Source organism: Glandiceps talaboti, chromosome 4 (genome assembly GCF_964340395.1).
Source record: "Glandiceps talaboti chromosome 4, keGlaTala1.1, whole genome shotgun sequence".
Classification (NCBI taxonomy): Eukaryota; Metazoa; Hemichordata; class Enteropneusta; family Spengelidae; genus Glandiceps; species Glandiceps talaboti.
Window position 1 is genome coordinate 18689014 of NC_135552.1, and position 13111 is coordinate 18702124.

The 13111-nt window shown below is 35.0% G+C and overlaps 1 protein-coding gene across 1 annotated transcript in view; it reads left to right on the forward strand.

The window, feature by feature from the left end:
- Positions 1–13111, forward strand: part of LOC144434716 (dynein heavy chain domain-containing protein 1-like) — a 77024-nt gene that overhangs the window by 21204 nt on the left and 42709 nt on the right. The window contains exons 30-42 of the mRNA XM_078123230.1: positions 735–866; positions 1190–1424; positions 2730–2774; positions 4424–4597; positions 5222–5450; positions 6044–6192; positions 6856–6996; positions 7338–7612; positions 8303–8551; positions 8887–8985; positions 9544–9712; positions 10353–10364; positions 12563–12759. Coding sequence (XP_077979356.1) covers positions 735–866; positions 1190–1424; positions 2730–2774; positions 4424–4597; positions 5222–5450; positions 6044–6192; positions 6856–6996; positions 7338–7612; positions 8303–8551; positions 8887–8985; positions 9544–9712; positions 10353–10364; positions 12563–12759 — 2106 coding nt within the window. The remainder of the gene's footprint in view (positions 1–734; positions 867–1189; positions 1425–2729; positions 2775–4423; positions 4598–5221; positions 5451–6043; positions 6193–6855; positions 6997–7337; positions 7613–8302; positions 8552–8886; positions 8986–9543; positions 9713–10352; positions 10365–12562; positions 12760–13111) is intronic.

Below are 13111 nucleotides of genomic sequence, written 5' to 3' on the forward strand. Positions count from 1 at the left end.
GTCATAATGATGTAGGCTTGGTGTTTCATTCATGCAACATGACATTTAATACACACCCTCAGACAACTTCTAATGCAAGAGAAACGATTGCATAGGTGTTGTGCACAGGGGAGATGTAGAAGTAGTCAAATTGATTATCAGTTAGAAAATAAACAATTGCAGCCATTAAAATCATCAAGTCCATGTGTAATGTTTTCATAAGAAACCTGTTGTTTTTACTGCACTGTGAAAAAATAGCAATGAGCTTATCAGTATTCAATGTGGTTGGGCAATAGATACTGCTGTGTTTATTGTGTCTCTGCTATTGTTAGTCTAGAGTTGAAATATGTCTATCTTTGTGTCAAAAACGTAATGTCTCATGAGCGAAACACCAACCCTACATCATTTTAGCTATATATATGACTAAGATTATACAAATTTCACAAATCAAGCACACACACTTTCTTGAGCTGTCTTTAACACAAACCAACTACATGTATCACTGTAGATGAACTGTCTTTGAAATAACAGTATTTTGTCAGTGTTTTTTGTCACTGTCAGACTTAACAGAGAACCAAGTTAGTCAATGTTATTTGAGGTATATACATGTACTCATTTACTCACCTATCTAAGATATCACCGTTTGATATGTATGATGTCTACAAATGTGGCACTAGGTTTTGGGCATTGTTTAGTTTTGAGTTTCTTGTGATCAGTTCTGATAGAATTATTATACCCATTTGACTTGTATATAGGAAGTAATGAAGAGTGTGGTAGGAGACCCTAGAGTTCTGTCAATTCTCAATAAAAGGAAAGGTCAGAAAGGATGGAGAGAGATGCAGGGTGATGTCCTTAAGAAAGTCTACCAAACACTTATCAGAAAAATGGTAAGTATTCGTCAGCGTGTTCTGTTATAGTTAAACATGTATCATGTATTTTGCACAGCTGGTATCAGTAATGGTGTTGATTTCACCATGCCTAAAAACTTAAATAACAGGTTTTCACAATTTGAAAAACGTATTGAAATCTATTAAATTATTTTAGGTTTTTAGAAGGTGTGTGCATGCCATTCATGTCTGCTGTGTGCTTTAAGATATTTGAAATATGGCACATAATGTAGCTATGAGGCACACAGGTAAGAGTTATGAGCACAAATATAATGAAGAAGAGAATCTCATCTAACAAATGTTATTGTTTTTGATTCCTACAGGAGGAAATTCTAAAATCCATGGATAAAAATGTAGACAAAATCCGGAACCAATTCCCCAGATTATTCTTTCTTAGTAATGAAGAGATTGTTGAAATGGTGTCGATATCCCGGAATATGAAAGGATGGCTTCCATACGTACGGAAGTGTTTTCAAGGGATTGAGTCTCTCAACTATGCCCTGCCACTTACTATGGATAATAACCGGATGAGTACAGCTCTGGATCTAGCATTGCATGGTACGTTCATTTCTTAGTCTCTTTCGATCTTATTAAACTCTGTAAAGTATGGTACATTTAAATGTTATACCCCAATATTTTGTCTTCGTTCAGCCAAGGAAATTTCGAGAGTCCTCGTCTAGTGACTCATAGTGACAACCCTTAGGTCACAAGTATTTTCTGACTGAATGAAGAAAAAATATTGGAGAATAACATAATTATACCAGTGACAGTAATATCAAAGAAAAATCAGGGAAAATAATGGCAATTTTGAACCTTTTGACTCATATTTCAAACACAGCATAACAAGTGGTGTAGACGCGCATTGTCATGATGTAGAATGACCAGAGTATATATTCCATATTTTTTTGTTTTCAACTTCAATGGCTCGTGCATGGTAGAATGATTTTTCCACGTCTTTCAATCTTATGTTGCCTTCCACCATGCATTGATTTTTATGTGTTTTTCAATCATATCTTGCCCTATGATGGCAGGTTGACTTGTCTTTAAATCATCACTGCACAGTCTATAGTGATGACAGTGAGCTGATATAGTCATGTACAGAACACATGTCGTGTTTGCTTTTCAGCAGTACTGCTATAATTTGACACTACCAGAATATGTTACACTCAAAAGTTTAAATTAGTACAGTTATTAGTTAGAAGTTATTATATAGCAAATTAATGAAAACGCCATGGCAATATTCATTGGCTTAAATCAGCTGGATAACACATTACCATAGATAGTGGATCAGCTTGAATTAGAAGGGGTGTGTCAACCATGGTTTGAAAGCCGTATGAAATTGAACCGAGTTGATGTGACACTAAAAGTTGAACTGGTTGCCCATGTGTAACAAAATTTTACTATTCATGAACAAAGAATGTTAGATTAAGTAATACTACAGGTACATGTAGGAAATTGTCCAAAATAGTCTCTTTATACCAAATGATGTAGTTCAAAACCACAGGACCATGGAATGAAGATAGGGCTTGTAAATCAGATTATCATATTGTCACATGAGGGCGCTGTCTCACACTATGTATGAAGTTGCCCTTCATCAAAACATCGTAACTTATGTACCCAGTTATTGGCAGTTATTGACCAAACTTTGCCAGCGAACATGTATCTCTACCTTATATAATATTTAATAAAATTACAGTATTTTTTCTTTATTCTTCACTTAACATAATTACAGTGCATATCTTATAAATTTCCACAATATTTATTCTTTTAAATCTTAATTTCTTTGCACAGTCTTTATAATTTTTGTTATTATATATTTACTTGTCAAACCTTCTGTCTTATTCTTCTTACTCTGACTTCAAGATGTAAGTAGGCCAGCAACCAGCATGGATTCTAGACCTCACAAGGGTAATTTAATAGTACTAACACAGTGGTTTTTAAGATGGGGTGGCATTGTAAGTTTGTATAAAGACAGTAGTGCTGGCGTTGTAAGTTTGTCTAAAGAAAGTGGTGTTGGTATTGACTAGTGGTCTAGGGGTGTAAAAATATTGAATGTGTTCATACTAGTAATTTTGTATAAAAATAGTTAGTTGGCAGGTTTTCTAAAGGGTGTGAAATGATAAATGTCATAACTCAATATGGAAGTGCTTACTGTACAGTTGTATTCAAGCACTATTGGACTTGTTAGGGCACCACACAGAAACTGGTTGGCCCTTGATATTGTGTTCTAAATGAAAAAAAAAGTTTGTAAATATAGACAAACTCATCTCAACTCATAGCACTGAAAATTGGAATTTCGTTTATAAAGTGTACAGTATTCCTTGAGAGTTTTGTCATACAGCCAATTTCATGTTAATGTTCACTGGCTCTATTTGATACAGAAACAAACTACATGCAGTCGCTACACTTTCTTGCCATATATTGAAATAAACTATTTGAACATACTGCAACTAGATGCAGACATACTGGTGGCAATGTTTTCATGTCTGCATGGTGCCATGTTCATTTCATTCAGACAAAATGTAGCAAGAAACTGTATTCATTCAATCTTGCTATCTTAAAGTGTAGCATGTTCAGTTTCTTATTGGTTCTATTCGATTGTATCAAACAGAGCCAATGAACACTAACATGAAATGGGCAGTAAAGGCCTTTATTACATTGGCCAAAATGAATTACACTTTATAGTTTCAACTTTGAATCTGATTGTTCCCACTTTCTGTTTGGTGCCTGAGAGTTTGACATTCAGTTAAAAATTGTATTATTGTGGTGATGGTGAGATCCTCTGGGACAATAAGCTGTATTGGTGTTACTTAGTAATTATAAAATGAACTCCACCAGTGCATGTCGTTAATTTGCTTAATCAATACAGCAGGTTTCTAGCATTTCACGAGGTTGGAATTGTGAGTTGTGATAGACAATATTAATAGCTGTATTTGTGTGTTTTGCATTGTGTGATACTGCATCTTGAGGACCAAGACTTTGAATCACAACTGAAAGTTCAGAAATTACATGTAACACATCTGTTATCTTTTCAGATGTAGTTTAGATAAAAGCAAAACTTGTTTTATCTTAGAAAGTTTGCTAAATTTAACCTAAAAAGTCATTCAATGTCAGATCTTTTAAAATAAATCTTGATAGTACAGGTGAAAGGGTAAATTAAAGAGGTATAAGATGTAAAGCTAGCCAATATTAATCTTATTATCTATAATATGTAAGCCATGAGTTTTTAGTACCCCACCTCTATCTCTTCACATATCAGTATAATCACTGGTGATGGCATTTCGTGATGACGCCTCTTTGTCACTAGTGTTGACAAAGTTTATCAGTGTGCAGATCTGTGTAGGAGGAAAGAATGCTAAGTTTCAGATTCCAAATAAATCTTGATAGACTTGAAAAGGTAAAATGGCAGACTGAGGAAAGTAATGCAATATAGTTTATAGTTAATGCATGGCTTTACAAAGAATTGAATGGGAGCAAGGTATGTGTCTGCTAGACCTCGGATCACTGTCAACCTACTGCTATGATGAAGTAACTCTATATGTTTATATGTATTCCAGCTGATAAGTTGAAAGTGACATCATTGGAAGGAGAGCTTGGTGAGACAGTAGCACTTATTACACCACTAGAAGCCAATTCTGATGTGGGTCAGTGGTTGGCAGCATTGGAACTCAATATGAAGACTACACTGGGATCTATGCTTAGAGTTTGTGTTGAAACTAGACTCACAGATGGTAAGTAGTATTCTTATGTTTCTTTAAGTTTGATATGTCATGTAGGTTTCATATAGTTAATACATTTTATGTTCCACATGTTTAACATAGTTCATACCAATACATTTCAACATTGTGTAGAATGAATGAATGAAATTGATTTCACTAGATAGCAAAAATAAGCTACACTTTCAAAGAAACATATGATACAAATATACAAAATGAATACAAAAGAAATACACAATTGTTATCTGATGTGGACCATGGAAATAGTTCAGTGGAACTAGTCTTTCCATTGCCTGTGCATTTTTCGACATTTCAAATTACCGGTAATAATGGGACACAATGAACATACAGAAAAAAAGTAAAATAAAAGTACCCACACTCACACTCACACTCACACACACACAAACACACACACACACACACACACACACACACACACACACACACACACACACACACACACACACACATATATAAACACATAGCTAGTCCGTACAATAATATTGTATATGTCGAACGTAGTCCATACATTTCTTGTAGTGTATGTTGAACATAGTCTGTACTATACTGTATAGGTTTATAGTCCATATTGATATATTCCATGTTCTACGGGTGTAACAAAGTCCATATCTTTCACAGGTTTATCACTTCCTGAAAAGATCCTAGAAGAACTTGGAGAATTAGAACAAACAGAAGAATCCAGTAAAGAACAAGAGAAATTGACAGCAGCCGTGAGACATAGCTATAGTCATTGGCTACTGAGATTCCCTGCACAAGTAGTACTGATAACAGAGGCATTGTTCTGGGAGAGAGATACATACCAAGCATTGACAGATAGCAATAGTAAACAACAACTACAGCAACTCAGGTAAGGGTGACCCTTTTTTTGTTAAAATTTTTCATTACTTTTTCATAGCAACTATAGGTCAGTTGGTCGGTCGGTCGATCGATTTTTTTAAAAAAAGTAAAGAAAATAAAAAATCATCTTCTTCATGTTTCTCTGCCTCTCATTTTCCTCCTCTCTATCTTCTTTTTATTGGATCCTCGTAACAAGCCCTTTCCCAGCATTTCTACACAAATTTCCATGTTCTCCACTTGAATAACTTCCGTCATGAAATAAACGCTCTGTTCTTGAACAAGTGTCGCCACTACCACCACGACTTTAGACGACATCAACAGTCCAGACACTTGCTTTTTCTTGCCAGATCTGCAAAATGTTAAGAGCCAGCGAAAATTATTTTTATTTTTTATTTTGATGTCGGAGCTGAAAATTTGGGTTGGTTGGGTAATAAGAAAATTTGGGCACCCTAAATGCTACTTGGTGTCCAGTAACTACATGTACATTATTCCCTTGTTTCTTCATTTCACACTCACAGTGAAGCCTACAACCACCAACAAGACCAGTATCTAAGTGTACTACATAATAACTGTTATCATTTCTTTGTTTTCTTCATTTCACAGTGAAGCCTACAACCGCCGTCTAGACCAGTATCTAAGTGTACTACATGATAACTGCAATCGTTTCCTAACTTCCCATACAAGAGCTAGACTACATGTCTTACTGGGTACTCTCATCAACCAGGGACTTCATTTCAGAGATATTATGCAAAGTAAGTTCAACTTCATCAGGTTCTCTAGTAGTCTTGTTCAATTTTATTGACAGAAAACAAAGCAATAACTTAGCAGTTCTAAAATATTCTAAAAACATCAACATCTGTAAACCCGTACAATAGAAATTGATACTTGACTCCATTTTATATAGTTACTGTAGCAATATTTAAGTTAGCTTTTTGGAATCTAATTTTTGAAGCAGCTACATAGCTTTTGTCCAAATCACTCAGACATCATCAGCGTAATGATGTTATGCTGTTTGGTTAGGTGACCTCCTAGTGGAATTGCCTGACAGTAGACTATCTGTAAACCCAATGCCAAGTTTCTTTCATTTTGATAGAGTTCCATTATAGGGTGAGGAAAACAATGTACTTATTTAGTATTATATGTTAGGTTATGTTCTTCAGTCTTATTCCAGTTTGTATTTAGAAACAGTCTTGTAATCAGATTGTATTTCAACTAACAATCCCATCCAACTTCCATAGTGTGTGTATCTCCCTTGGAGAGGAGAATGCTTGGTGGTTTGTTGGTAGAGATTGCATATTGATGGCAGATTTTCTTTGTAACTATATTTTTGTGATACTTTGAACCAAGAAAAATGTCACTTTGTTATATTTTAGAGTACTTTAAATGATGGTTGGTTTCTTACACTTTCTAAACAGATTTACTATTGAATGATTCACCAAGTGTGAAGTGTTTTGAATGGTTGAAGATATTACGTTATCACTTGGACATTAAAACCATCCTATGTGCCCAACCAATGTCTGTATCACAGCAACAGAATTATACGGATGGAGAGGCAGGTGAGTCATCACATCCATGGTGTATGAAGTAATAGTGTTGGTTTGAACCATATCGTAGTACATGTACTTTGTGTAGTGTGTGTGTGTGTGTGTGTGTGTGTGTGTGTGTGTGTGTGTGTGTGTCCGTGTACGTGTGTTTGTGTAGTGTCTCTGTCTGTGTATGTCTGTGTAGTTCTGTGTGTGTATGTCTTGTGTCTCTGTCTTTGTCTATGTACATGTGCATATGTATGCCTGTGTGTTTTTTTGTGTGTGAGGAAAGTACATGATATTGTATGCTATGTATTTCCCTGTTTGTAAAGTTCAGCGATATAACAATTTTTTTTCCGGAACTTTTAACACAGTTGATGGTGATCAAGCAGAGACACCAACACTTGGAGAAAGAATGGTTACCACAGTAACAACAGGTTACATCTTAGGTGAATGTCAATTACAACAGCTGGGGAGCTCATTTGCATATGAATATGAGTATACAGGTCCTACATCCAGACTGGTGATGACCCCACTGACAGACAGATGCCATTTGACCTTGACCTTAGCTTTACAAGGTTATCAGTGTGGTACTATCCAAGGCCCTACTGGTACTGGTAAATCAGAGACCATAGCAGACCTTGCCAAGGTAAAATTTCAATGTTGAATTTGAACATTGTCAGCTTAGTGTGTCAATATTGTTCCTATTCATGTAGTAGATAAAATACATTGTATCCATAACTCAAAAAAATTGTAGAGTCAGAAACAGTCAGTTTAAAAATTTGTTTTCTGTCACTTTTATTAGTTTTCCATCACTGAATATTTAGCGTTGGTTGAAATTTGTATTATGTGCATGGGAAAATATCCCCATTTTCTCTGATTATTTTTGTCCAACGCAAAACATATTTGACTTTGTGTAATACATATTAAACCCTGCTATCAAAAACAAGTTGCTACACTATATCATACACCATGAGAGACTGTGAGATGCTGTCAGGGGGTGAAAAACTTAGCCCCCCCCCCCCCCTTACTGTAAAACAATTCCAAATAATGGCATACATGTACAATCTAACTTGAACACTCTGTCTGTAATGTTTATATCTTTAGTTTGAATAAAAGGACAAGTCCAAGTCTAGTTAAAACTTCTGCTTTATTTAAATCCTGACATTTCGACTGTGCACAGACAGTCTTTTTCAAGGGCTAAAAAACAAAAAAAGTATATATCTTTAGTTTATTGTATTTGCTGTATCAAAACCAAAGACTTTGCTGTAAGATTGAGTGAGCATTATCTTCACACCCAGAAATTGTCATTTTGATGTGTTTGTTTTTGTATACTTAGACAATGGGTAGACACTGTGTTAGATTCAACTGTACAGAAGGTTTACACACTGGCTTGATCTCAAGACTACTTAGTGGCGTTATACAGGCTGGAAGTTGGTTGATTTGGGAGAACGCTGATAGAATGCCACTTGCCATGATGTCCTTACTAGGCCAACAACTTGAATATCTTAGACACACCTTCACTATACTGGAAGGAGATAGTGATAACCAGTATGGAACTAGGGGTACCACCAAACATGATACAAAGGTAAGTTAGAGGTACTCATTAGTAATCAGTGTGGAGCGAGGGGTACCATCAAACATGATGGGGAGTAAGTTAAAGGTGCTCATATTGATACTCAGTGTGAAAGTTGTGGTACTAGGGGGTATGTGCACCACAGACAATCACTTCTACTGTCTACTACATATATGGTAAAATGTAAGAAAGAAATGAAATATTTCAAATATATGTACTACATATTAAATGCCTCAGTAGACTTACCATCAGAAATAACCAAAAAAAAGAGAAAATATTGTACATTAAATTTGATATAGAATAAAAGCCATGAATGGATTAGATGTTGATTTTATCTCTTTTTGCAGTCACCCAGGATGAAACGACGCAATTCTCTGACAACATTACATTCACTACCAGCTAGACCAAACATTGACAGGGAGAAAACTTTCCCAAGCATAGAGAAAGTGAGTACTATTATAGGCTTATGTGAACATACTGTTCACTGTGTGTGAGTGAACTCGGCTACTTGGCTACTAGCCCAACTCAGCATCAGCAAACTTGGTTCAATGACCACATTATCTTAAATCCTTCCTGCAGTTGTCCCTCAAGTTGGAATTTTTGAAGTCTGCTGAATTTGTTGACTGTTTAGTTTGGCCATTTCGTAGGAAAGTGTAAATTAAGGGCTGATAAAAGTCATGTTCAAATCTTACTATGGTTATTGAGGTAGCCCTGATTCAGTAAATTGAATTGAATTGAAATTTATTCCACCAGAAAAGAGAAATATATACACAAACTTTGAAAGCAACGGGTAGAACATTTCTGGTGAGGGCCATGGAAGTAGTTTGTAGGAACTAATCAATGTCCATGGAACGTACATGCAGATAATAAATACAAATTTGGGCTGGTACGAGTTTCACAATAACAACAAAAAGTATGTGTAACCCTTTAGTCATTGAAGTAAACCAGTTACAGGTAAATGGAAAGAGTTGGGTTATAAATTCTCAATGAATATTTTCTTACAGGGTCCAGTCACTAACTACTTTGAGGAGACATTTGGTGAGGAGGAAGATAGTGAGGTTTCCCCAACAAGGATGAGACGTCATTCCATCGGTAAAGTTGGTGAACTTGACAAATCAGATTACTATACAGATGTTAGCCCTATACCACTATTTGGGGAAATGCATGGACCAGGTATGTTTTCATTTTACAAAAACTGATTAAAACAATCATTAGATGGACATGCACACAAACACTCACACATCTAGATAGATAGACAGACAGACAGACAGACAGACAGACAGACACACACACACACATACATACATACATACATACATACATACATACATACATACATACATACATACATACATACATACATGCAAACAGACAAGTGCACATTTGCATGTACACACACACACACACACACACACACACACACACACACACACACACACACACACACACACACACCATGTTGACATGTCATTGCAACATTGAAGACAGACACGTTGCATTGTTCTGCTGTTATCATTGCCAATCATGTTCGATTTATGAAACAACATGTCAAATACAATTCATTGCTTGTCACTGGTGAAAGAACCCCAATTCATTACTTGTCACTGGTGATAAAAATCCATCAACTCAATTCATAATACATATGTGTCATATTTTCAACAACAATGCATTTATTTTATGAATTCACAGTTGACATTTACAATCTTACACAAATTCCCACTATATATATACATTGTACATTGCATAGCTTAGTGATATCATTTGTACTGAAACTATGAATTTTTCCATTTCCCACATTTCACATTTCGAACAGCTTTATACCGAGGTTTGTATGCAAAGTTTGTCACATTCATTCATTTCTCCTTCTCCCAAATCTTCCCTTTCCCGATAGTCGACATTTCAATAATGCTCCATATCTTCACATACAAGTAAAAAATGTACATTATAATTGTAAACGTATTCCCAGCCAACCTGAACTGCCACAAGCTGACAAGCCAAGTTTGACCATTCTAACATTCTGTTCTATTCTGTCAAGATCAAAGCTTTACTGTCATACTAGTGTGTTTTCTGTATACACATGTGATTTCAATGAATGGCAGTTTTTACTTTGAGTTATGTAAGTTAGGCTTCATCAATTAAATACTTTGTTTGCCATCCTTGAATTTCCTCAAAATATACCACATAGACAGAAACAAACACAGAAAATGCTAGCATGTGATGTAAAATTCACTTGTCTGTTAATTCATTTTCTGTTTGTATCTAAATCTGCCACACTCATGAAAATAAATGTCCAAATCCAAAATGTTATTGTCTTTAAACAACTACTTAGATATTTGGGTAGTTATTCTGAAGATTTTTGTACAGTCTTTCCATTTTCAGTGGTCTGAAATACGACCCTCTGCAGAAAGTTTTAGCAAAACGAAATATGTTTGTTGTTTCCAAATCTACCGACAAACCTACCTATACATGGACTGCAAACAAAGAATATAATTGATGGTACCTTACTAACAATCTCAGGAATAGATATTACCAATGTCTTCTGCTGTGTTAAAACTTTTCTCTAAAGTCTGGACTGAATTGATATCAACTGTTGACCAATCTACACTATATTATCAAAAAGGAAATCAAAATAGGTTTGTTCAATGTCAGTTGATGAACTTGAAGTTGTAAAATTGTCACAAAGTCAATGTTTGGTTGTGTTATAGCAGTCTGTTAGAATGGTATATCTCAAAGCTTCATAACACACACACAATAATACACTGCTTATAGTCAGACTATTATTTACCTGATATAAAAGATGTCTTCTCGTCATTGCATCTTCCTAAAATCCTATCACTTCCATGATATCAGTCTACAGCTTACCCATAGACATGCAATCATTAAATGCTTTTAATATAAACATCACTATAAGACAAGATATTGGTAAAAGTAAAATCAGAAAAGGCAGACCAAGTGTTGGTCTATGTATACATACATCATGACTATATCCAGTTACAACGATAGTGAAACTTTGTAACAGTCAGTTTCTAAAACTATTTGCATATAATGTTTATGGTTCCCAAGAATCAAATTGGGCCGTGAAATATAATCACTTTGAAACAATGAAGTTGAAATGATTATGACATTTATATCTGTCATCTATGGACCTTGATCACGTGCACACAGTGATGTTAATAAGTAGTTCATGCCACTGTCAGTTTCAGAGACGCTAACACTAATGAATTAATTATAAATGCATAATCATTGCAACTTAATTGAATATTTCACTGTCCCAATTACATGGTAAGTCTGCAACTGTATGTATGTATGCCTAGAAATCAGTTAACTGCCTCTATGTTTGATGCTAATCAAGCAAAAATATAAATATCTGATAAAGCAATATATAAAATGTGTGTAAGGAAACCTTCTACAGTGTAGATTTATTGCTGTATTAAAATTTCTGTTTTATTATGTATCTTAAAATGATTAAGAAATTTTTAAAAATTGTAATAGCTGTGTTTTGTATGCAGACTGATTTTATGAAGTGGTACATGATGTTAGTTGGATTGTAGATATTAATAAGATTTGATGTGGACATGGTTTGTACCTAAAAGTTACATGTGGAATATTTATATACTTCTGTACATGGTAATCTTTTGACATACTAAATATTTAATAGTAGATGAGTCAAGCCCAACACTTGATGTAATTATAATCAAGAGTACAATTCATTTTATATACCGTATTTCACTGAGTTTGTTCTTGTCTTAAAATAAACTAAATTGGGCTTGCTGCTAGACCAGGTTTGCATCAACTGTTCTTACAACAGTTTGTGTCACCTGAAGTATCATCAACAATAGTATGAATCTGTAGTCTAGTACCAAATTAAGTGTCTGAACGCCTATCCTATTAATAAGTCATAATATATTAACCTGCTTTCAGTAGAAGTAGTTCATATATATGTGTAACAGACTAAAAACTACAGTTATTACCTAATTCTACATAAACTAATATTTTTGTCCTGTTTCTGTTCTGACTACATAGCACGATATAAGCGATTGGTAAAGCAGACAAACGGTGATGCTGACTTCACCTCTCTGAATCAATGGACGTATTCACCAAGTGTACTGGGTAATGTGCTATTTGATGGTAATCTCATGCAAGCTAATGCCAATGGTGGCTGTTTCATGACACTGGATAGTAACAATGCTGTATGTCAACAGATACCAAACAGTCTCAGGGTGAGTATAGTTTTACTGGTAGTATTGGTCAAAACTATTCTGAAGTCGTGATTACCATATAAGTCGGAATTATGTGTAGGTCATAGGTCAGAATCATGTGTAGGTCATAGGTCAGAACTATGTGTAGGTCATATGTTAGAATTATGTGTGGGTCATAGGTCAGAACTATGTGTAGGTCATAGGTTCGAATTATGTGTGGGTCATAGTCAGAACTATGTAGGTCATAGGTCAAAATGTGTAGGGTCATAGGTCAGAATTATTTGTTACTCATTTGTATGAGAGTGAGTGACAAAGCCAACTAATAGTTGCAGTAACTAGGTTTAGAGTTGATTAAATTGCAGTTTTGTCATAG